Genomic DNA, 23,143 nt, shown 5'->3' with positions numbered 1-23,143 from the left:
AATAAACTTTTTGGCAATTCCAATTGATTAAAAGTTTATATTTGATCGGTGACGTTTGTACAGAGCTGTGAAATCATGTTTTTTTGAAAATCAATCGATTGGACTACAGGTTATCACAAAACAATCGATTGAAAATTGTAAGGCATCATGGTTTTCGTAAAAATCAATCGATTGGTTATATTACCGAGTCGATTGAACGATGACTAAAATGTTGGCTTTTTAAAATTCAATCGATTTCTTATACTACCCAATCGATTGAATGTTCCAAAGCAACTTAAGGTCTCACAATTCAATCGTTTGGTTGTGTTACCCAATCGATTGAATTGTGTATTACGCCGTTTTCAATTTTCTTATCATTTTTATAAATTATTATCTTATTATTCATCTATCTTAACTTTAAAATTCTATCTTCAATTTTTAAGACTTTATTTTGATTTAGATACTCTAATCTTATCTTTTCTTTTAATATTTTGATTTTGAATAATCTATCACAAATTATTCAATCCCACTATTGGAATCGTATATCAATTTCTTTATGTATCATGAGAGAGTGGTGCAGGCTTATGACTCGTAGCTATAATGTCTCTTGACTTACCCTTTTTTGAAATCATGTATTGGCTGGTAATGAATGTTCTTATTTTTTACAGGGAATTCGTTGCTTAAAATGTTTCTCCTTTTTGAGAAATTCATATCAAACACCCCCAACTGGAAATACCGGTGGTGCAGGGGATATCATATATTCAATATTCTCCTATTTTAACTGCGTTTTATGTCTGCTCAAATGTTTTGTATTGAAATCAAATTATCCTTCTGTCCTCTTCATCGTGCAGAATGGCAAATTGCCGAGTGATGCTGGTGTTATCTCCAGAGCTATGAAACAGATATATTGGAGGCTCAGAATGTAGAGCACAACATGAAAGTAATGCTATTAAAGCTTTACAATGAAGAAATAACGGATCGTGTGCCTCTTGAGAAAACTATAGATGATAAGTCTAAAAGTCCTATCGTTCTAATGGAGAATTAGAAAGGGGCCTTCCATTGTTAATCTAGGAAGAATTGATTAAAAATTTGCAATATATATACTTCATATATGTCTTAGCAATATATGAACATATTATTAAAATGCTTTGATATATATTGCATGGTGTTTTTTTTTTCTAGTCAAGATTCAATAGAAAGGTCAAATCTTGAACAAATGAAAAGAACAAAATAGAATGCAAACAAATAAAAAGATATGGAATTTTTTTACATAAATTAATTATATAAAATAAAATATAATTCACAAGACATAAAATTTGTATGGCATTGTTGTTGAAATAATAAATGAAAATGACATTACTTCATCATAAAAATAAGTTTTTTAAACTAAAATATCTCTATAGTGCATAGAAATAGAGAAAAATTATAAAAGCTTTCAATCGATTGGGTAACACAACCAATGAATTGAATTGGGCAAATTCATATTGCTTTGAAGCTTTCAATCGATTGGGTAACACAATCAATCGATTGAATTGGGTAAATCCATATTATTTTGATAACTTCAATCAATTGGATAACACAACCAATCGATTGAATTGTGAGACCTCAGGTTGTTTTGAAACATTCAATCGATTGGATAGTATAAGCGATGCGAAACCATACCAATTGGAATTGGGATTAGTGCAGTGATTCTTGAAACGGTGGATGAAAATAACCGGCGATTAACCGTTGCTGAGGTCAGTGACGACAGATCAAGTGAACTCTGCGATGAAAGCGAATAATTAACTAACGAGTATAACTGATTAACTAACTCAATTGAGATTCTTTATGAGCTGAGATGAGTTTTATTTAATGAAAAAAGTGGATTGGATTGTTTACCTTTGATCTTGGCAAGTACGTGGAAGTTCGGTGACTTTGATCGGGAACTCATCTACTTTCCCTCCACTCTCAATTTTAAAGTAGAAATATTCTAGAATATAGAAAAAAAATATATATGATGCGTATTGGAATTATGATAATGTAAACTTAATCAAAGAAAATTATGTATAAAGTAGAATATTGAATATAAGTCGAGAATTTACAGTTAATTTTAACGAATTCTATTCTCTAAATCATTTTGTATTTTACTCTCTCATTTATTTTGGCCTAAATAGTTCTGATAGTTCTATTATTTATAAGCTAATACTTATTTTTACTCTTACAAGCATGTCATTTGTTGGCTCAAGACTGAAGAGTTTTATTTTAAAAAACATCAGTTATTAGAATAATTAAATATATCATAATAAAATAATTAAATTTATAATAGATAATAAATTTTTTAATGAGATATAATATGTAATTTTATATGCAATGACTAATTAGTAACTAACTTTTTATGTATATGTAATATAATTATTTTATTTTATTTATTAGCAAAATGAACTGATCTGAAAACTGAAAGCATGTCATTTTCCTTCTGTGGCCAGCCACCATCAACAAACCTCAAAAGTCAAATCCAGTTGAAACAAAACAAGTGGATATAACTTTTTATTTAAATATAAAATAAAAAAAATTAGTGATTCATTAACGCGGAAGGGAATGGGATCCACACATGCACCTAAACCTGCGCCTTCACTGAATCAAAACTTTTGGTTCCCCGAAGCTTTCAGAAGACACCACCACACTGTAACTGTAACTGTAACTGCAACTGCATCATCATCCATCTCTTCCACTTCAAAAATTTCAAGGTCAAAATTTAAAGCTTCTTCCATCACTTATTGTTCATTCATAATATGCGTTTACTTTATAATATTATTGTTATTGATTTGTTTCTGATTTGGATATCAGCTGTTTTGTTAAGTAATTGGCGTGTTTAGTTTCTGTGAAGAGGGTTGAGTTTATGTATCACTGTAGATATATTGGTCAAGATCTAGTGCTCCTTCAATTGGACTGCAATTGCACAAGTTTTTTCACATGATGAAGATTAGTAATGTTAATGATCATGATCAAGTCAGATCCAACTTGTTGATTCAGTTTTTTCCGAACAATTAAGGCATCATTAGTATTTTAGTTAAGGACACGTTTATTTTACTTTAATTGGGAATTTACTTCAAAGCCAATTAGGAATTTAGGTAATTAGGGACAAGTTGATTTTTGAACTGATATGTTAAATAAGGAAATTAGGTAATATTGATGTAATGTTCATCAGAATTCTAAGTACGATGGATTTAAGGCTGGGAGTAATTTGCAGATGAGAGGTTCTTGTTCATTAGTTTGTTTCTGGCTTTCTGCCGAACATTTTCCATGTTTAAGTTATCGTATTTTGGTTCCGGAGAGAAAGCTAAACCAATTTTCTTTGACTCTTGATGCTTAGAGGTTATTAGTTATTGTACTTACAAAGTCAGAAGATGCTGCATCTTCCTTTTCTTCAATTGAAGGAATAGAATTTAGGAGATCCATATGAGCTGTAAGTGGTGATCCAAATGAATAAATCTTGGAACTTGAATTGTTTCGCTCATATTCTAGTATATGCTTGAACATACATACGTGTTTAATTGATAAAAAGTGTATTTTTAGTATGTTACTATGTTTTTATGACTTTGATTTTATGAATTTATATGTGGACATTGTATTATATCCTTTTATGTAGTTTCTTTTCCTTCTTATTTGATTGACATTACTAGTTTGGATTGCCAGGGAACCAAATCAGGTGGTCTATTGCTGATCCTTGCTTCTTAAGATCATCTGCATGGCGAACAGGTCGAACACAGAAGCAACAGAGCCCTTGCTATCAGGATCAGAGGATCTTGAAGCTCAAAAGTTCAGAAGGCAGTTAAAGAAGAGAAGGTTCCGCCGTGCTAGAAGTGCACCTTGCAACGATGTTGATCCCCAGGACACCAATGGCAATATACCAATTCCAAGATCTGATTCAATATTTGGGAATATACATCCAAGCTTTAGAAAAGTTGCTATATACCTTGTAGTGTATATAGGAGTAGGTGCTATTGTATTCTACCTTGTTGGGAACCAGATCAAGGGGCTGAAAACAGATGGGGTTCTTGATGCTGTATACTTCACAATCGTAACAATGACCACAGTTGGTTATGGAGATATTGTTCCGAATAGCAACCTTACAAAGCTACTTGCATGCGCTTTTGTTTTCACCGGAATGGCATTGGTTGGACTAATCCTAGGCAAAGCAGCAGATTACTTGGTTGAGAAGCAAGAATTCTTGCTAGTTAAAGCTTTGCACATGCACCAAAACGTTGGTCAAAGAGAAATTCTAAAGGAGGTTGAGGTGAACAAAACAAGATACAAATTCCTTTTGGCCTTTTTCCTTCTCTTGATTATGATCATAGCGGGGACAGTTTTCTTGATCATGGTTGAGAAATTGGAATTCGTCGATGCGTTTTACTGCGTTTGTTCTACTCTTACAACCCTGGGATATGGTGATAAGAGTTTCTCAACTGAAGCAGGAAGAATATTTGCTGTGTTTTGGATATTGGCAGGTACAATTTCTTTGGCTCAGGTGTTCCTTTACATTGCTGAGCTTAACACTGAAAGCCGACAAAAGAAAATTGTGAAGTGGGTTCTTTCGAAGAAGATGACCAATTTGGACTTGGAGGCAGCAGATATTGATGATGACGGCACTGTTGGGTTAGTTCTGCATTCTTTCAAAGCCTTGTTTTTCCCAGCTTATTAAGTCCTAATGATGACACATAAACATTTTTAAATCAGGTCCCTCTAAATGTTCTGTGATCAAGTCTTTATACAGTCACAAACATTGATGATTACTAATTTAACATTGATGATTACAGATTTTTAAACTATATAGATGAATTAAAATTACATAAAACTATAGGAACCTATAGAATAATTTTACTGACCATGCGTTAACACAGAATGTTTGTGCACTGGGCTGCCATCTTTTATTCCTATTTCTATGAATCATTTATATAGCTTCATTGTTTGTATAATATATCTTGGATCTTTGCTGATAGGGCTGCTGAATTCGTTGTTTATAAACTCAAAGAGATGGGGAAGATTAGTCAAGAAGATATATCACTTTTGATGCAGGAGTTTGAAGAACTTGATGTTGATCAAAACGGTACCCTTTCAATTTCTGATTTAGCACTTGCTCAGTCATCCTAGACTGACAAAGACACATTGTATATTTGTATGTAGTATTCACAGAGTAGAGTTTTTGTAGAGTTCACATTTTCAACTTCAATGATAAAATGCACACTAGAGCTTTCAAGAGTGTAGAGTCTGAAATTTCTTAGACGCGGTTTAATTGTAATTAAATGTTTTGTCTTCCTTTTTCATAAGATGAGAAGACATCACGTCCAAGTCTCTCATCTTATAAACTCCTCACTTCTCTTTGTTCTCTCTGATGTAGTGAGAATAATTTCATGCATTCCTCACACTTGCAACATTAACACATTAATATTGAATTCACTTGGATTCCTTTCCAACTTAAGTTACATGAATGAAGCATTTAAAGCATTCTGTTCAGCTTAGCTCAAACTTTCTCATATTTTGCAAAGTTTGGAAGTAAAAGGTAATCAAGGGTAGTTTGTATGTTCTTTTTCCCAGTTATAGTTCTTCCAGATTAACAAAGAGTTTGTCCAGAATGTATGATATCATGTTAATGTATTAGATAATGAATCTTCCATTCTTTTAGCTATCTTGTCTGTTAGTCTATCTTATCTGTTAGTTAGTTAACATGATCAATGCTACACCTTCAATCACTTAGCCATAACCTCATCAATATTTTCAAGCCAATGTAGTACCATTCATGCATCAACCAATTACTAGAATAATTATCAAATAAGATAAAAGAACAAAAGTGTATCTATTTATTCAGGATAAACAATATTATTTCAACAAATTTTTCAATTCCATATGATGTTCCATCATTTTTCTTTACAATACATCAAGAAAATCGAGTGACTCACTATGATGGAATGTAATCACACCAAATTTAACAGTATAATAATTAAATTGTAAGATGCAAAATAATATAGTTACAAAGATACCAACTAATAGCAGAATTAGATGTACAATAACTTGTGCTATTAATTATTTATTTATTAGCCATTCATGTTAGAGCAGAGTTTTAATAGCTATATAACCAGTACAACAATTGAGAGGGATGAATACAATGAATTTACACACCTATATCTAGAAAGCATTCACACTTAGGACTTATCTATGATTTGTGTATGTGATTGTAGTCAATTTCAAAAAGACTCAAATGGCCCACAATGCCATAAACTATTGAGTAGCCTACGAAAATTTCAAACCAAACATTATCAAGTTTTTAAGCATAGTTGTTGCCCATTTCTACCATTACTGATTTGCCTATTTTACTCCCCAACTTTACACCTCTCTTATCTCATTTGAAAGGACAAGAGAAAACAACAGAACAGATTCAATTTTGTAGTGTAAAAATAGTTAATTGAGTTGTTCAATTCAATTCAAATTCTTCAACTTTGGTAAGAGTTCACTTGATGACATTAAAAGTAGATGTTATATAGTGTGTTGACTCTTGAATTAATTCGTATATTTTTCTCTTAGGATCTTAGTCTTGTTACTAATAAGTAATTTTAGTGCATTAGTTAAGAACATAAAAAATAGTGGATATACTCGAGTTGCGAAGATTTTTAAAAATTGACATTACAGAAGATTAATTACCAACAATAGTGGGTATACTCGAGTTGCGAAGGAAAAAAATCATATCATATTTGATATATATTATTATGGTTATGAAAATCGGATCAAATTGGTTAGTTAGATCTGATTAACTAAGAATCAATTATTAAATTAATTTAGTCGAATCGATACAATTTTTTAACGATTAGCCAATTTAAAATATAATGAATTAAAAGAATTATATATTTTATAAATAAATATATTATTTTATTATATATAATTTGATTCTAATTAAATCTCGATTAAATTTTTTGAATCTTTAAACTACTAATTCCATAACTTGATCGGTTTTCAGAACTTTGTATATTTTTGAAAGCAACAAAAGCTATGAATAAAATTGGTTTTTATTAATCACGGAATACATAGGAAATACAGTAACAACATGAATAATGCAAACAATATCTCCGTCCTTAATATACAAACTGTCACAAAAAATATGGCGAGAAAGTTCTAATTAGATCGAATGCAACATAAAATACTCCCTTCAAGTTGTTGTGTTTAATGTATTTCTTTAGCATTTTAGTACGTTTGACGTATCTAAACAAATATTAGTTTATATATAAACGTACCAAAATTTCAAATAAGAGACGGACTAAAAAAGAATAAGAAGAATATATGAAGTAAACTCTAAAAATTTGATTAGAAAAGAACGAATAGGTTTCTGATCTTTTGTCCTGCGGACATTTTTATCTCTAACCATTTAAAAATACTTTTAAGTCCCTAATCTTCACAAAATTTGGACGGATCAGTCCCTAACGGAAGTATTTGGACGGATCAGTCTCTGACGGAGGCATTTGGACGGATCAGTCTCTGACGGAGGCATTTGGACGGATCAGTCCCTCATTTGGACGGAGGGACTGATCCGTCCAAATTTTGTGAAGGTTAGGGCCTAAAAGTATTTTTTCAATAGTTAGGGACGAAAATGTTCGCGGGGCAAAAGGTAAGGGACTTATTTGTCCTTTTCTCAAATTTTATTTTGTTAATTGTTGAGTGTTCACGGGTGAAATTTAATTTGTATCATCTTCTCCTCCATGATGATGTAAGCCAAGAGGGGAAGGTCTTGGAGGTGCAACAGAAGAAGGAAATGAAGGAATGGCATTATTAGATGGTAAAGTAGGAAAGGGCATAATTGGAAGAGAAGGTAAAGGAGGCAATTTGGGTAGAGGTGGCAATGTTGGAAGTGAAAAAAGTGGTGTGTTCATGAAACCATTGTTGATGTTATTGTTACCGATTGGTTGTGGTGGCAAAGATGGCAATGTTGGGAGCATAAATGAAGGTGTGTTTTGTTGAAGTGGTGCAACTGGGAAAATGGGTTGTTGAGGAAGTGAAGAAAATTTTTCTGGCTTATTATTGTTTTCATCTAATAATACTAATCTGCTTGTTGCATAGGTAAATTTGATGTTGTTGCTGTGGAAGAGAACTAGTACAAAACCAATGAGGATTACCAGAAGGTTATTGTTAAGCCATTTTTTAGAGGTAATGAATATGGCGATAACTGAAGATTGATGGGATAGATAATTGAAGAGTACAGTCTGAGATTTATATAGCTGGTGATGGTGATGAAGAGTGTTGTTACTTTTTAATATAGATAGATGTGGATAAAAAGTAGAATGCATACATTTTTTAGTTTAATGTGTGATTGAGCTTCAACATATATACATGGTACTTCTACTTAATACCTAATTTTTCATTCATGCTAAACTCCTTAGCTTATTTCTTCGTATAGGATTTATTGGGAGAAAAAATATTAAAAAATTATCAGAATTTATTGTTTTTGACTATCACTTGATCATTAATTCAATTTTTTTAGTCTAATAATCTAACTAGGGATAGCAAACGAGTCGGACTGGCACATATAACCCGCCAATATTTACATTAACCCTAATTAGATTCATCGTCTTCTTCTCCTGGTTCACCATCCTCCTCTTTCAATATAGTTTTCTGATTATCATCGAACTCGTCTTCTTCTTTTTCATCGCCATTGACCCCATCTTCTTTTTGAAGATCGTCATTATGTGGTAGTACAACAATTGAGAGAGATGAATACAATGAATTTACACACCTATATCTAGAAAGCATTCACACTTAGGACTTATCTATAATCTGTGAATGTGATTGTAGTCAAATTCAAAAAGACTCAAATGGCCCACAATGCCATAAAGAATTGAGTAGCCTACGAAAATTTCATACCAAACATTATCAAGTTTTTAAGCATAGTTGTTGCCCATTTCTACCATTACTGATTTGCCTATTTTACTCCAACTTTACACCTCTCGTATCTCATTTGAAAGGACAAGAGAAAACAACAGAACAGATTCAATTGAGTAGTGTAAAAATAGTTAATTGAGTTGTTCAATTCAATTCAATTCAAATTCTTTAACTTTGGTAACAGTTCACTTGATGACATTAAAAGTAGATGGTTTAGGATCTTAGTCTTCTTACTAATAAGTATTTTTAGTGCATTAGTTAACAACATAAAAAATTAAAAATTATACATTAAATATATAAAAAAATAAAAAATATTATTATATTTTAACAAGTGTTTTAGGATTTTTTGTTTTACATAGATTTTCTTTTAGTTTATTTTACAATTATACTACATATACACTAAAAAATAATGATCAAGCATAAAGTACATATTGAAAATGTGTAAAATAATACATATATTTATACATAAATATATAATAATTAATTTAATTATTATTTTTTAGTGTGTAAATAATATACCAGATTTAATGAATCGATCGAACTAGTTAAGAACCTTTTCCTTTTTTGTGGAAACGATCGTATGATACTATTAAGAACCCAGTTCAATTCAAAAGCTATACATACATGGAAGTTTACTTCATCGATTGTCATTTTGTTCAAGTTTAAAATGCCACATATATTATAAAAAGAAATATTCTGCAGGGGCAGAAGGATGAAGTAGGACCCCAAAAATAATAATAGAGTAATGGACATTTGAGGCAGTGAGAATCTAATCTAATCTAATATGGGTGGCACATGCTGCATTGTACCATGGTTCTAACTTCTACGACTTTCAAGACTTTTTTCAAATTCCCTTCGCTCAAAATAAAATAAAATAGTATATCCTTGTATTTTTACGGTATTATTCTTTTTATCTCCTAGATGCTACACTGGTTATAAAGTAGCGTTTGTTTTGAAGTATTTGGATTGAGAGATTAAAATTTAGTAGCATATTTATTAGTTCAAAAATTAGTACTAAAATTTTAATTTTTGTTTCTAACATTTTAGTATTTTAATATCTCTAAAAAATAGAAACACAAGCAATTGAAATTTTTGGAGATAAAAACTAAAATTTTAATAACATTTTTTACTTAAAATATCGTCATTTCAATTAATTAATTTTAATTTTATTCTTTGTATAAATTAAATTAAAACTTCATTCTTATTTCAATCTCTAACTTTTATATTACACCAAATACAATACTAAAACTTATTTTAATTTATCTCTCCGTCTCTATCTCTTTTTCAAACGCTACCTAAATTCTTTTGAAGAGACAAAAATCTAAACAAAAGATTATTTTTCCTCAAACCATCATTTAACACTTTTCCCCAGCTAACTAAACATAGGTCACTACCAATAAGGAGATTTTAAAAATTTTTTAATTAAAAACCACTTATATATTCTTACACTTGGTAATAGGCATCTAATACAAATAGTTCATATAATTCCTCGGAATTTTTCATAAAATTCTTAGCAATATTCCAATATAGCTTAATACATGTCATGTCATTAATTCTCGAGTCAAATGTTTTCAATCAATATCAATCACTTTTTTTTAATTATTTTAAATTTTCTAAAAATAATAGTTAAAAATTATTTTTATAATAAAGAATTAACTAATATTAATTAATTAAAAATTAATTCTAGTACTTATTTTTAATTCGTGAATATTATCATGAAATATGAAATACATATGAAAATTCGTTCATGACCTAAGCATAACGTCATCAATCATGAGAAATAATTGTAGATTATGTGTTAAAAAAATAAAAAGAGAGAGAGGGTTTGAATTATCAATTATGTACACACAAAATCATTGCATTTATCCAACCCGCAACCTAAAAAAAAAGAAAAAAAAAAAGATCGAAAGAAAAAAAGCATAGTAGGTTCAAGGTTGCATCTTTCACAAATCACAATCACACCAACGCTATCAACTTTGAACGGCACCTGCGGCAACCCCGAACAGCCAAAACATCCCTCATTTTAATAATTGAACCAAGCTTCAATCAATTCACATGCAACAATAATTATTGAAATCTAGCTAACAATAATAATTTTCAGCTCAAACTTCAAACTCAATAATAATAATAATCATAAAACAAAAATTATTGAATTACAACACTAACATGCAACTCAAGCATAAAAATTAAAAATAATAACAACAATAGTACAAGGTAATAAAGCTATCAAATTGTAAGTAGAAGTTGTTAATAACTAATAAATAATAATAATAATACACATGATAGAAGTGAATAAAGTAGTAAGAGCAGTTGAGTAGTTTTGTATCTTATTATTATTAATATTATCTAATGTTGTTGTTGGTGGGTTTGGTTTATTCTAAGTTGTTCTAACCTTAGGCTAATCGAACTTGTTGTGAGCAGAATCCAAAGGTGGATCTTGGGGGCCAGCAACGTAATCAAGGAGGGAGTTGTCAAGGGAAGAATCGGTAGCCGGTAAAGGAGAGGTCTTGGCGAAAAAGAAGACTAAGGCAAGAACAAGAGCTGTGGAGAGTAGAAGTGGCCAGAAATATGCCAAGAGATTCATGAATCTTGGTGCCACCGTTATGAGGCTCAAGATTGTTGCTGACAAAATAAGTGTTGCAAGGATATGGTATCTCAACTTCACCAACTTTTCTGGGATCTCCATGAATCTTGATCTGAGGTTTGGTGAGTGAATGAGTGTGTGAATGAGAGGAAAAGAGTCTCTCTCAGGTTGAGATTGGTGTTTTCTGTGCAGAGATTCTCTCAGACAAAAAAGGTCTTTGTTTTTGGGAAGGATGAGAGAGAGTGTTTTTTTTTTTTTTTTTTTTTTTAACTCTGGCACCGTCACTATAGTCTATAGGGGGATTTACTTTCAAGTTTCAATTATTTTTTATCTTCAATTTCATATTTCATGTTAATATGAAAATTTAGTTAATTCTTACTAATATATTTTAAGTTTTAAAGAGTAAGTGTTATTATATGTTAAAAATGTTCACTTATGCTTTCTGTTCAGCTCGTTTGTATGATTATTCTCACTTTTTTTTTTTTTTTTTTTTTTTTGGACAATATTCTCACTTAATAATAACATTAACAGCGATGAAAATAATCCTATGAATTAAAAGTGGGCCATTACTGAAAATTGGGCTCAGCCCAATAGTACTCTAGCCCACCTTCATTAAATCCCACCCCAAAAAAAAAAAGAAAAATGCACTGTCCAAAAAAAAAAATGCTACACGCTATGAGCATTTAGCAGCAAGCCAGCAACATAGGAAAAGTCTAGAGAGCCAGTAACTTTATCAAATTCTGACCAGCATGTAATCATCAAAGAAGAGTGAGCTATTTAATGAAATCTCACACTAATTTTACACTATTAAAAGTTTCATTGATGGCTATTTGATGACTATAAATCCTAAAAGTTACTGGCCCTAACATTTCTGCAGCAACATATTAATTGGTAATTACTAATTTAATTTAATTAAAACTACAATTAAAAGAGTACAATAACTTTCAGTCTTTCACAATGTTAAGATTAAGATTACGTTAAAAAAGAAAAAGAACTTATAGTTAATAATTTTAAAATTTCGGAGATGAAGGTTGATTAGTAAACAATTATTATGAGTTTATGACATGATTAATCTACATCTCTGAACTCTAGTAGAAGTGTCAAAAAAGCGAGAGAAGAGAGAAGACGCGAGTGGCATCTGAAGAAAAAATGGCGCGTGTTGGAGGCACAAGCGCCGTTGGCTTCGGTGGCGCCATTTTGGTGTGCGTAGCTTTTGCCTACTTCATCTCCGACCGTCGTTGGAAGAAGAAGAAACCGATAATGAAGAAAACCAGAGGAGGAGTGGTTGATGCCATTGGCAACACTCCTTTGATTCGAATCAACAGCCTCTCCGATGCTACTAACTGCCAAGTAATCACAATCATAATGAAATTCATTCTTTCTTCTCTCTCTGCTTTCAATTCACCTCACATACTTGCTTTTCTCTCTTCAGATTCTTGCCAAGTGCGAGTTCCTTAACCCTGGTGGCAGCGTCAAAGATCGTGTTGCTCTTCAAATTATCCAAGAGGTACAAATCTTACTGTTTTTTAGGGTTTCATTTGTCATATTCATATTAAGTCTGAATGAATAAGATTTTTAGATAAATTCATAGTTTGTGACAAATTAGGTGTGAGATCAAAGTCTTCCACTACATATCAAACTCTCTATGATTGATTATGTAGGCCTTGGAATCTGGCCAGCTAAGTCCAGGTGGAATAATCACTGAAGGGAGTGCTGGTAGCACTGCCATTAGCATCGCCACGGTTGCTCCTGCATTTGGATGCCAATGCCACGTTGTTATACCCGATGATGCTGCCATTGAGAAGGTAGGTACTTTTGTTATTCTAGTTAAGCATGCTAATTATGCACTATTAGGACTCATTAGCTTGTAACATTTTGTATATCATTATAGAGCTGCTAGATTAATCTTGACAAAGTGTAGTTTCTGTCTATCAAGTTAATTTAAATCAACCATGTTTCTTCTTAGCCTCCCCACTATTACTGAAGCAATTTGTTTACTCTATTGGAATCAAATTTCAGTCTCAAATAATTGAAGCCCTTGGGGCAACTGTTGAAAGAGTAAGACCAGTGTCAATTACTCACAAAGATCATTTTGTCAATATTGCAAGGAGAAGGGCATCTGAAGCAAATGAGTTCGCATCAAAGCTCAGAAATTCACAATTGAATGGCAAGGACACATACCAGATAAACGGTCACAAATCCAATGGTTATGATCACAGTTCACTCTTTCCTACTGATTGTAAAGGTGGATTTTTTGCGGATCAGTTTGAGAATTTGGCGAACTTCAGAGCCCATTATGAGGGTACAGGGCCTGAGATTTGGGAACAAACCAATGGAAATTTGGATGCATTTGTTGCAGCAGCAGGCACTGGTGGCACTGTGGCTGGTATTAGCAGTTTTCTTCAGGTTTATACCCCGTTCCTCCATCTTCACCTTTGCAACAATGTGATTCCGATTATGGAACCTGCTTGACATTCTAGTTTTATGCACAACAGGAAAAGAATCCAGGGATCAAGTGCTTCCTTATAGATCCTCCTGGTTCCGGTTTGTATAATAAGGTAACGAGGGGAGTTATGTATACAAAAGAGGAGGCAGAAGGACGAAGACTTAAGAATCCATTTGACACCATAACAGAAGGAATCGGAATTAACAGGATAACAAGGAATTTTGCAAAGGCAAAGCTTGATGGCGCTTTTCGAGGCACAGATCTTGAGGCTGTTGAAATGGCTAGGTTGTAGTGTATATCTTACATATCACTTATTCATCTTATATATTTTCCTTACTCAGATGGTATTTTGTTTCTTTCTTCTTCTTTATGTTCATGCCAACCAGAAGACATGATGAAAGAATTGAATCATGGACATGAATATTTTACTGAATGTCGGCTTTTTAATGTATTAGGTTCCTCTTGAAGAATGATGGGCTCTTCTTAGGAAGCTCTTCAGCAATGAATTGTGTAGGAGCAGTTAGAGTAGCGCAGGCATTGGGCCCTGGTCACACAATTGTGACAATCCTCTGTGACAGTGGAATGCGACACCTGAGCAAGTTCCACAACGACAAATACTTGTCTCAGCTCGGATTGATGCCAAAAGCAACTGGATTGGAGTTCTTGGGCATCAAATGAGGAGTCAAGAGATCTCTTGTTTTGAAGTTTAAATGCACTAGCAGCTATACTATCGGCACCCCAGTTTCTAGTGATCTTTCGGTTTCAGCTGAGTGGCTAGTTAGATGTTTGAAGAAGGTTGAGTGCAAGATCAGAGTATATTTCATCTCAGGATTTTGACATGGACAAGGACGGGTAGTTACATTCCACAATCATATTGAGGGCGTTACATTTGATTGATGTAACATTTAGAATGTTGTACGGTTCATTCTTTGTTAGACTAATTTATTTAGTTAATAATTAGTTTAGTGAAATGCATGTTGACCGATTCTTAGTTGACAAAATACAAATTCACTTTGGGCAGAATTTCTTGGTAAGAGAAGTGTTGCTACTTTTAATTATTTTTCACTTTTATTCTTGGCAAATTATTAACAATTGTTTCAAACTTGCACACAGTATATATATATATATATATATATATATATACCGGTATAAGGCCTTCTCTTCAAATCTTTTTCGTAAAAGATAGGAGACTTTTAAATATCATCTAAAGACCAATTGATACATTTATTATCTGAGTACATAAAATCCAAAACTGTATGTCCCAAGAGATAATGCATTAAACTATAACATAAGACCAGAAGTTCTACTTCAACAATGGCTGGAGAAACTATCATCTTTAATTGTTTCATTACCTCCTCTCAAATTGAGATTCATGGCAATGTGGATCTAACCATTCCTTTGGGGACCCCTTTGCCATGTTAGCATTCACTTTCCCACCACCAACAAGCTCCCTTAGGTTATCCACTTTGTTTTCCCTACCAGTCCCACTAGTTCTCTTATCAGCTTCTTTCAGCTTTTGCTTGAGCTTCTGTTTTCGGTTTGGTGGATTTGTCTCTTGTTGTTTTGATTGTGAAGGAGGGGCTCCGTGTGGTCCGAGATATATGTTCTCTTCTTTCTTAACCTACACAAACAAATACAATTACTTAGCTTAAAACATTCTACCCAAGTAGTTCTATCCAAAGCAAAAAGCTTATGAAATTTTCACAATAAGAAATAACACTTTGAGCTGACCTTTGCGGCAGAATTTGAGGATTCTATGCTTGGAACATGCGGTTTACTTTGATCCGAGTCAATTCCCAAACTTGGAATCACAAACCCATCAGTGTCTACGAGTCAAAAATCACTCATTGAATATCAGAAGCAGAAAATCTGTGTGTTTGGATGCATGTAACTTTAAGGGCAGAGAACTCAACCAATCAAATAAGTATATAGAGTGCAAAAAATGGAAACCAACGTCAAATCAATCACTCTAACAATTCAGTTAAAACTTGAAAAGAAGCAGTTGAATCAAAGGAGAATAGCAACTCATGCCTGAGCTATGAGCATTCAACAGGAGACTCACACAAAAAGTAGGGGATGAGATCCAACAACAATTACCTATCTAATTAGCAGAATTTGCATCCCGATTCACATGATATCCACCCGCAAATGCGATAAATCAAAACAATATTCAACATTCAATTTTCAATATTAGCATCATAAAAATCAATCCTTGATCCAACCCAACCCAAGAGAGAAACACGGTATAGAAGGAAAAAAAACATGGAAACATCATTATTTCTTCTACCTTCATAGTTCTAAGATAATACATAAAAATAGGAATAAAAAAAAGGAACTTTGAAGGAAAAAATAGCATACCCCACTCATCTTCTTCTTGTTCAATGGGAGAAATTGTGGGCATTTGAGAAGGGTCCATTGGAAACTGACGACCATGGATTTGATGGCAAAGTGGGCGATGAAGCCCCAAATGAAGAAAGCGCAGATGAGATCTCAAGAGAGAATCAAATCGAAACTATAATCTATTATGCTATCGATGAATCAAGAGATAAGATGCTTTGGGGAAGGGAACAAATAAACCCTAACTCAAGTCTAGGGTTTCGGTCCCTGAATTGCCCCTGCTGTTTTGAGCGGAAATTGTTTGAAGGTTGCACCATTAGTTCTCCACATATCAAGGGTAGTTTTGTTATTAAATCTATGAAAATATAATTTATCATAAATTATAATTCTAATTCCTTCTCTGGAACATTTATTTTTAATAGCTAAATTAAAATAATATTTTTTTAAAACGATAACATGTTAATTTATCTAATTTTTTATTAATACTTAGATACTGATTTATTTCAATCCATATATATATATATATATTATATTTAACCGAGCATATAATTTAAATATATTTTAAAGATAGTATAAAAGTAAAATAATTTTATTCATATAGTAACACATAATTAAATTATGAATTATAGTTCAAATGATATAATATTTTCGTACACATCTAAGATCAAATCTTTCTATCTTTAATTAAAAAAAACTACACATAATTAAAATTTAATAGAAAATACTTATATTAACATTATATTAAATTTAAGTTTATATATATATTTTTTTGTCATATAAGAAGTTATTATTTTTGTCATAATTCATGGAATAACTTGGAAGTTTTACCCTCTATTATGCAAATTTTTGCTTAAGTAAATTGCCTCTAACCAAAAAAAAAAAAAAATCACGAGTGTCTTTTTTTTTTTTTAAAACATTAAACATATTAATTTTTACTGATAAAAAATAATTATTTAAAAAATAAACACTTTAATTCTTTTATCATGTTATTATTTTTAAAAAACATTATAGACTAACTCTTCGCTTTTATAAAGATATTAAGACCAAAATTATTTTTTATTTTGTTTGAAGCTATCAATACATGTAATCTTCTCTAATCTTCTAAAATATTAAGGATCAATCTATAAATTTTAATTTATTTTAGCACTAACATGTGAAGGGAGATGTTAGCTAATCTAAACTTCACACTCTAAACGAGGTCGTTTTGCAAGGAATAAGGAGAAACAAAGCAGAGAATCTCTAATTCTCTTTGCGGATAGATTCTAAATTCACCTCCGCCGCTGCTCCTACTACCGCGGCTTTGCCTCAACCCACCGGAGCTTTGTTCTGCTTCCGCAAGCTCTTCTGTTGCTTCCCGTGGCCTGTTAGGGTTCGTTTTTCTAACTTTTTATTTTGTGACTTTTTTTTTTTTTTAATTAGTTACTTAGTTTCTAGGGTTTAGTTCATGTGAAACTTGTTCATGTAATAATTTTTATTAAATTGAATTCCAATAAGTTCAAATCCCCGATTAGAATCCAAAATCTGACACGCAAAAGAATCATTAAGAGATTGTTTGCTTTGATCCGTCAAATAGAATGGAATAATTTGTTGTTTGCAATTGCATAGTAAAAAGACAACACTAAAAGATCAAGGATTGCATTTTGAGATTGAATTCTTTTGATAAATAACTTCTGGGAGCTCTGTTGTTTTATTCTTCAAGAAGTGCATTTTACTCTTTTCTGGAAGATTTGTTGCATTCATTCTACTGAAATAGCTTGAATACAGGCATATACTAAGATTGGTAATTACAATTTACAGACCAATAGGGTTTGTTGATGTCCCAAAAGTGAAGTCAGTTGAGTTGAATATCTGTTATGGCTGATAACGATGAGGATTCAGCAATGCCAAGGGATGCAAAGATTGTGAAGTCTTTGTTAAAATCAATGGGCGTTGAAGACTATGAACCTTGTGTTATACACAAATTTCTTGAGCTCTGGTATCGCTATGTCGTCGACATCTTAACCGATGCACAAGTCTACTCAGAGCATGCCTCCAAGTCTGCAATTGACTGTGATGATGTTAAGCTTGCTATTCAATCCAAGGTTAACTTCACCTTCTCCCAACCACCACCCCGAGAGGTATTTCAATTCAATTCTTTCCATTTTTTTCAATTTCTATTCTTCATTCCTGGTTGTGGTTGAGATTGACATTGACATTCGCTTATTGGTATTGTTTAGGGTTAGCTTGTAGAACTTAATCTTGCATTTATTTTAGATTCATGGGGACTGTCAATTGAAGTTAGAAAATTAGGAAGCTAGGGCTTCGATCTGTTTTGAGATGTAGTGGATAAACATTGGTTAACTTGAAAGTAAGGTGAGAAAATCGAGATTTTAGGTGAAATCGAGAAAGTAAATTAAGTATGTAAAACATGAAATGGTAACAAGATTTAAATCGTAAAATCGTTGGACCTAGTACAATTTTGTAAAATCGATTGACTCATTTAAAATTGTAATATCGAAATATTTTAAGAGTTGAATCGAGATTCTTGTTACTATGCTTGAAAGGATCCCTGTCAGTTGTGTTGAGTAATGAGTAACGAGTAATGCTAGAAAATTAGTAAGATATGATATTTGTAATGTGACGGCAGGTGCTTCTGGAGTTGGCGCAAAACCGCAACAAGATACCATTGCCAAAGTCTATAGCAGGGCCTGGTCTTCCACTTCCACCTGATCAGGACACATTAATCAGTCCCAACTACCAGCTTGCGCTTCCGAACAACAAAAGGCCTGCAGAGCCCATGGAAGAAACAGAGGATGAAGAACCTGCTAATCCCAACCCTTCCCAGGAAGAGAAGACAGATATTATGATGCAACAGAATCCTCATCAGAGAGTGTCTTTTCCCCTCCCCAAACGCCAAAGGATTGATTCCCCATCCACCACTTAAATGTAACAGAAATGTATTGACTTGTAGAGTGAATCCACTGGGTTTTCAGATTGGAACAAAATCATCAAGAAACTGCTCATGTTATAGTGTGATCAGTGTTCATCTCAGCTGTATGACTGTATCTGTTGTGATTGGATACTTACAACTGAACTGAAAATGCATTCAATCAGTTCATTTAGTCTGTATTTGCAATTTATTAAATCCTTGTTCCACCAGGCCACTAGTTAATATTCCAAATTCATCAGAGTAATTAGGAGACTAGTTATTTATTCGTATTTTGTGGCATTTGTTTAGTTTCATTTCTGTTTGAAGGGTTATATATATATATATATATATATATATATATATATATATATATATATATATATATATATATTAACTTTTCTCTGCAAATTTCCTATATTAATACTCTAAACCATTGCCACTTGTGTTAGTTAATAATAATAATAATAACAACAACAACAACAACACAAATCTTTTAATATCATAATTCATTTGACAAATCAAATCACGGGAAAGCATTATTTTCAGCTATGCAGTGACTTTTTGTAAAATCTTCTCTATCTAGCATCATTTCGTCATAGGCACGAGCAATGATTAGGAGTGAGATTATATATTAGAGCCAAGAATTATCCATAATTAATTTCAAAAAGGGACGGAAAGCTGACAACGACATTCACAATTCTTGTGCACATGAAAATGATTTTCTTACTTTCCTGATATAAAATAAATAAAAAAAAGCTAAGAAATGAGTTGCATCTTTTTTTGTGTGACTAAATTAGTTGCATTACCTATTGATCATTCATTTTTTTTTCCATTTTGTATTTTAATGTTACAATCATCCTTTCAGCAAGCTCCTAATTATCAGAGAAGAAAATTTTTTATTTGATTCCTCACTCATGATGTCAGCATGATCACCTAGCACTTTATCTTTTGTTTTAGTTTTTAATTCGACAATTTAATAATTAATCTGTCAGAGATCGAAATTATATTTAAAAATTTATTACTCATCAATAAATTACTACATATACAAGACAAAATATGAATATGTATACGTAACACTTTCTTATTACAATGGATTAGGATAGTTTATTTCATTCACAATGGGCCTCCACTCCATCAAAACATGCATCACATGCTGTCATGCTGAGGATAGAAATGGAACTCTGAATAGTTACTCCTTCATGGCTTTTCCCTCAAGACCCAAGACAAGAGAAAATGGGTCAGTTTGCATTGCATTGCTCATTTCATTTATTATATATAATAAAATTTGCAGGGTGTAAATTTCTTTGTTGACCAACACACATAAAAAATTATACATTGCTGCAGAAAGCTATTATTCTGGATTTGTACGTTTCTTTTTATGCTTCTTGTGAAAGTCTTGTCTTGAAAAGAAATCATTCAATGCAATTCCATATATATATATTCATCTGAAAAATATTTGTAAGATCTTAAAACACACCTTATATCTATACATATATATATATATATATATATATATATATATATATATATATATATGTTGCATAATTGTAAATAATTTTAGAAAATACACTAAATATATTTTAAAGGCATGCAAGTATTTATTGTATTAATTCGAGAGTTTGGTTTGTTTGACTCTGAATATAATATAAGGAGAATCAAGAAAGACCTTATTCTTAGGTATAGATTACCAATGTGTCTTTAATAGTTTAATTAATGAAACTTGTTTTGTTTTGAGGTTTCTGTGCTACTTATATTGCCATGTGAAGGATACTCAGATATAAATGGCACATGCACTCGATAATTCCAATGCTTTTATGTTCCAAACATCGATGAAAAACAAACATCATAGCCATCTCCAAGATATATAATCATCTCAGTTTCACATTAACCAATTACTAAATATATATAACCAAAACAGGTTGGTTTTAATTGTCAGAAAAATATTGAACAAACAGTTGCTCAGAAGTAGGAAAAAAGAAAAGGAGAGTTAAAAAACTCACCAAATCTCAACTACTTGTTTGAAGCTATAATAATGAAGAAAAAGGGTATGATCCTTTGGATCTTATTCACACATTTGTTGTGGATAAAATTAAACCTTTTTCTCCTTAGCTTTCCCTTTTCTTTTTTTTTTTAACATTTTTAGCAACAGTTCTACAAAATGGTATCAATTTTTTTCTTAAAAGGCTCTTTTTTTGGCACCCCAAATTCCTTTTTCCCATGCTAATAAAAACCATGTATTTTACCACAGATAAAGACTACAGCTTGAACAAAAAAAATCAGGTACTTTTTAACTTTCTCTGTATGTTTTTTCTTTTTTCATTTTCTTCCTCCATAGATCTTCATCTCTTGTTTTCCATAGTTTCTACATACATAAGTAAATTTCAGTGAGTGAATATGGAGAAAGTATCAATTCAACAAATCTTTTGCAAGCTGTGTCCTTTGCTACCTTTTGTTCTTGTTCTTGTTCTCTTTTCACTCTTATACTTCTTTTCAGTTTTTGAATCCTTTCCTCATTCTCTTTTTACAACACTGGTTGCTCTTTTCACCACTTTGTTTCTTGTCACATTGACAAGGACAAAATGGTCCATAGATGAAAAGAATTTAGTCCAAGATAATAACCTGAAGAAATTGGAGTCTTCACTTCCTTCATTATTAGGAGATGTTACCAAAGAAAGTGAAATCAATGCTGATGAGAAGTATGAAGAACAACATGCTGATCAAGATTCAGAAAGTCAAAGCACAAGTAGTTTTGAGAATGATCAAGAAAGAAGTGAAAATTATGGCATGATTTCTAATAGTGATGTTGATGATGTTGATGAGGAGGAGGAAGAAGAAGAGGAAGATAGCTTGATTGAAATCAAACTTCCAAACAGGTACTTGGTTGAGGAACCTAAGCAAAAATTTGAGTCTAATTTGACAGAGTTGTTCTTGCCAGAATACATGTTCAAGCAGAAGGGTCTAATGGATCTATTAGAAGAAATCAATGAGATAAATGAGGATGAAAATTTAATTGAAATTGATATTTCAATGGGATCTACCAAATGTCAAGATTTTAGACTAAAGAAGGAATTGGCATATTATGGAGCAGATCAATGTGTTCTTAGTGATTGATAGAGATATTTCAATCTTATGCTGCCATTATTTCAGGTCTTGTTGTGTAGCAAATTTTGTTTTCTACTTCTATTCTATTAACTTGAAACTCAATCTTAAGCTGCTATTTTTAGGATGAGTTTAATCCTAATTCTAATCTTAGTTAAATTTCTTGACTTATTACCATTTTCCACTTTACTAATTTTTGCACCTAAATTAGAAAATTGGAGTCCTTTTTTCTTAATCTTTTTGCAGCTAAATTATGTAAAAAATTTGATCCCACAAAACATAGTATGATGATATTTTGTTTGTAGTCATGATTCTAATCCGAAAAAGAAGAACATTATTAAGTGGGTGTATGAAGATTGTGTTGTTCTTTTTCTCTTTATCTTTCTGTTTTTTTTTTTCTTTCCGCAGTATTCGGTCAATTTGGTAAACTAATAATTAATTCGCCGCGAATTAGAGTTCTATCTAAAAGTCTATTTCTGTCCAATGAGTCATTACTTACACAAAGCAAAATTTAAATCTTTCGACATTTACTTAGACAAATGAGTGTGCTAACCACTCATCGATCTGCTTTATATTTACTTTTTATGCAGTTTGCAATATGCAATGCTAGTGTGCTACAATCGAATAAGGTTTCAATTTTATATTTCACAGGTATTTAAAGAAATGAACCTAATAATTTTGATTATGCCGATAGTGAAAACTCAAGTGCAATCGATTTCAGGTGAAGTTGATAACTAAGAGTCGTTAGATAATTTGACTTATTTGGCTAAATTTTCATCTAACAGCACTCAGCTATCAACTTCACGTGAAGTCGACTGCACCTGAATTTTCACCTGTGCCGATAATATTCTTCAGCTTTCTTTCTACAAATATTGGAGCACCAACAATC

At 32.0% G+C, this 23,143-nt stretch overlaps 6 protein-coding genes across 7 annotated transcripts; 4 read left to right on the top strand and 2 right to left on the bottom strand.

The window, feature by feature from the left end:
* The first annotated feature begins 2,542 nt into the window (after window positions 1–2,542).
* KCO1 (Outward rectifying potassium channel protein) lies at window positions 2,543–5,477 on the top strand. The gene is made up of 3 exons (XM_016311596.3): window positions 2,543–2,705; window positions 3,655–4,614; window positions 4,959–5,477. The coding sequence occupies exons 2-3, from the start codon at window positions 3,707–3,709 to the stop codon at window positions 5,107–5,109; spliced, it is 1,059 nt and encodes a 352-aa protein (XP_016167082.1). The 5' UTR covers window positions 2,543–2,705; window positions 3,655–3,706; the 3' UTR covers window positions 5,110–5,477.
* Window positions 5,478–10,679: 5,202 nt separating this feature from the next.
* Window positions 10,680–11,724, bottom strand: LOC148550126 (uncharacterized). 2 transcript variants are annotated; one of them, XM_088494194.1, is made up of 2 exons: window positions 11,273–11,724; window positions 10,680–10,867 (listed from the first exon to the last, which is right to left on the bottom strand). In XM_088494194.1, the coding sequence occupies exon 1, from the start codon at window positions 11,564–11,566 to the stop codon at window positions 11,279–11,281; it is 288 nt and encodes a 95-aa protein (XP_088350320.1). In that variant the 5' UTR covers window positions 11,567–11,724; the 3' UTR covers window positions 10,680–10,867; window positions 11,273–11,278. The 2 variants fall into 2 exon arrangements, with proteins under 2 accessions (XP_088350320.1, XP_088350321.1); XM_088494195.1 differs by lacking the exon at window positions 10,680–10,867 and adding an exon at window positions 10,902–10,920.
* A 746-nt stretch (window positions 11,725–12,470) lies between these two features.
* LOC107609209 (Pyridoxal-5'-phosphate-dependent enzyme family protein) lies at window positions 12,471–14,941 on the top strand. The gene is made up of 6 exons (XM_016311082.3): window positions 12,471–12,814; window positions 12,897–12,971; window positions 13,126–13,269; window positions 13,484–13,870; window positions 13,960–14,195; window positions 14,366–14,941. Exons 1-6 carry the CDS (start codon window positions 12,614–12,616, stop codon window positions 14,586–14,588), a joined length of 1,266 nt encoding a protein of 421 aa, XP_016166568.1. The 5' UTR covers window positions 12,471–12,613; the 3' UTR covers window positions 14,589–14,941.
* Window positions 14,942–15,079: 138 nt separating this feature from the next.
* LOC107609210 (Na-translocating NADH-quinone reductase subunit A) lies at window positions 15,080–16,573 on the bottom strand. The gene is made up of 3 exons (XM_016311083.3): window positions 16,269–16,573; window positions 15,642–15,736; window positions 15,080–15,531 (listed from the first exon to the last, which is right to left on the bottom strand). Exons 1-3 carry the CDS (start codon window positions 16,324–16,326, stop codon window positions 15,259–15,261), a joined length of 426 nt encoding a protein of 141 aa, XP_016166569.1. The 5' UTR covers window positions 16,327–16,573; the 3' UTR covers window positions 15,080–15,258.
* Window positions 16,574–17,305: 732 nt separating this feature from the next.
* TAFII21 (TATA binding protein associated factor 21kDa subunit) lies at window positions 17,306–19,407 on the top strand. The gene is made up of 3 exons (XM_016311524.3): window positions 17,306–17,616; window positions 18,045–18,364; window positions 18,874–19,407. Exons 2-3 carry the CDS (start codon window positions 18,101–18,103, stop codon window positions 19,168–19,170), a joined length of 561 nt encoding a protein of 186 aa, XP_016167010.1. The 5' UTR covers window positions 17,306–17,616; window positions 18,045–18,100; the 3' UTR covers window positions 19,171–19,407.
* Window positions 19,408–21,549: 2,142 nt separating this feature from the next.
* On the top strand, window positions 21,550–22,399 carry LOC107608121 (uncharacterized). The gene has a single exon (XM_016310009.3). It carries the CDS (start codon window positions 21,550–21,552, stop codon window positions 22,264–22,266), a length of 717 nt encoding a protein of 238 aa, XP_016165495.1. The 3' UTR covers window positions 22,267–22,399.
* The last annotated feature ends 744 nt before the right edge of the window (window positions 22,400–23,143 follow it).

This window comes from Arachis ipaensis, chromosome B7, assembly GCF_059453495.1.
Source record: "Arachis ipaensis isolate K30076 ecotype BB chromosome B7, ASM5945349v1, whole genome shotgun sequence".
Taxonomy (NCBI): Eukaryota; Viridiplantae; Streptophyta; class Magnoliopsida; order Fabales; family Fabaceae; genus Arachis; species Arachis ipaensis.
Note: the sequence above shows the minus strand (reverse complement) of the source record. Positions and strands in the feature narration are given on the sequence as shown.

What these genes read in the sequence shown, in the direction of transcription:
- KCO1 (XM_016311596.3), top strand. Translation starts at nt 3,707, where the DNA reads ATGGCGAACAGGTCGAACACAGAAGCAACAGAGCCCTTGCTATCAGGA. An exon ending in GATGATGACGGCACTGTTGG is followed by an intron (nt 4,615 to 4,958) that starts GTTAGTTCTGCA and finishes CTTTGCTGATAG; the next exon opens with GGCTGCTGAATTCGTTGTTT.
- LOC107609209 (XM_016311082.3), top strand. Translation starts at nt 12,614, where the DNA reads ATGGCGCGTGTTGGAGGCACAAGCGCCGTTGGCTTCGGTGGCGCCATT. An exon ending in CTCTTCAAATTATCCAAGAG is followed by an intron (nt 12,972 to 13,125) that starts GTACAAATCTTA and finishes TTGATTATGTAG; the next exon opens with GCCTTGGAATCTGGCCAGCT. An exon ending in ATGATGCTGCCATTGAGAAG is followed by an intron (nt 13,270 to 13,483) that starts GTAGGTACTTTT and finishes ATCAAATTTCAG; the next exon opens with TCTCAAATAATTGAAGCCCT.
- LOC148550126 (XM_088494194.1), bottom strand. Translation starts at nt 11,566, where the DNA reads ATGGAGATCCCAGAAAAGTTGGTGAAGTTGAGATACCATATCCTTGCA.
- LOC107609210 (XM_016311083.3), bottom strand. Translation starts at nt 16,326, where the DNA reads ATGGACCCTTCTCAAATGCCCACAATTTCTCCCATTGAACAAGAAGAA. An exon ending in ACAAGAAGAAGATGAGTGGG is followed by an intron (nt 15,737 to 16,268) that starts GTATGCTATTTT and finishes TTTGACTCGTAG; the next exon opens with ACACTGATGGGTTTGTGATT. An exon ending in CCTCAAATTCTGCCGCAAAG is followed by an intron (nt 15,532 to 15,641) that starts GTCAGCTCAAAG and finishes TTGTTTGTGTAG; the next exon opens with GTTAAGAAAGAAGAGAACAT.
- TAFII21 (XM_016311524.3), top strand. Translation starts at nt 18,101, where the DNA reads ATGGCTGATAACGATGAGGATTCAGCAATGCCAAGGGATGCAAAGATT. An exon ending in CCCAACCACCACCCCGAGAG is followed by an intron (nt 18,365 to 18,873) that starts GTATTTCAATTC and finishes ATGTGACGGCAG; the next exon opens with GTGCTTCTGGAGTTGGCGCA.
- LOC107608121 (XM_016310009.3), top strand. Translation starts at nt 21,550, where the DNA reads ATGGAGAAAGTATCAATTCAACAAATCTTTTGCAAGCTGTGTCCTTTG.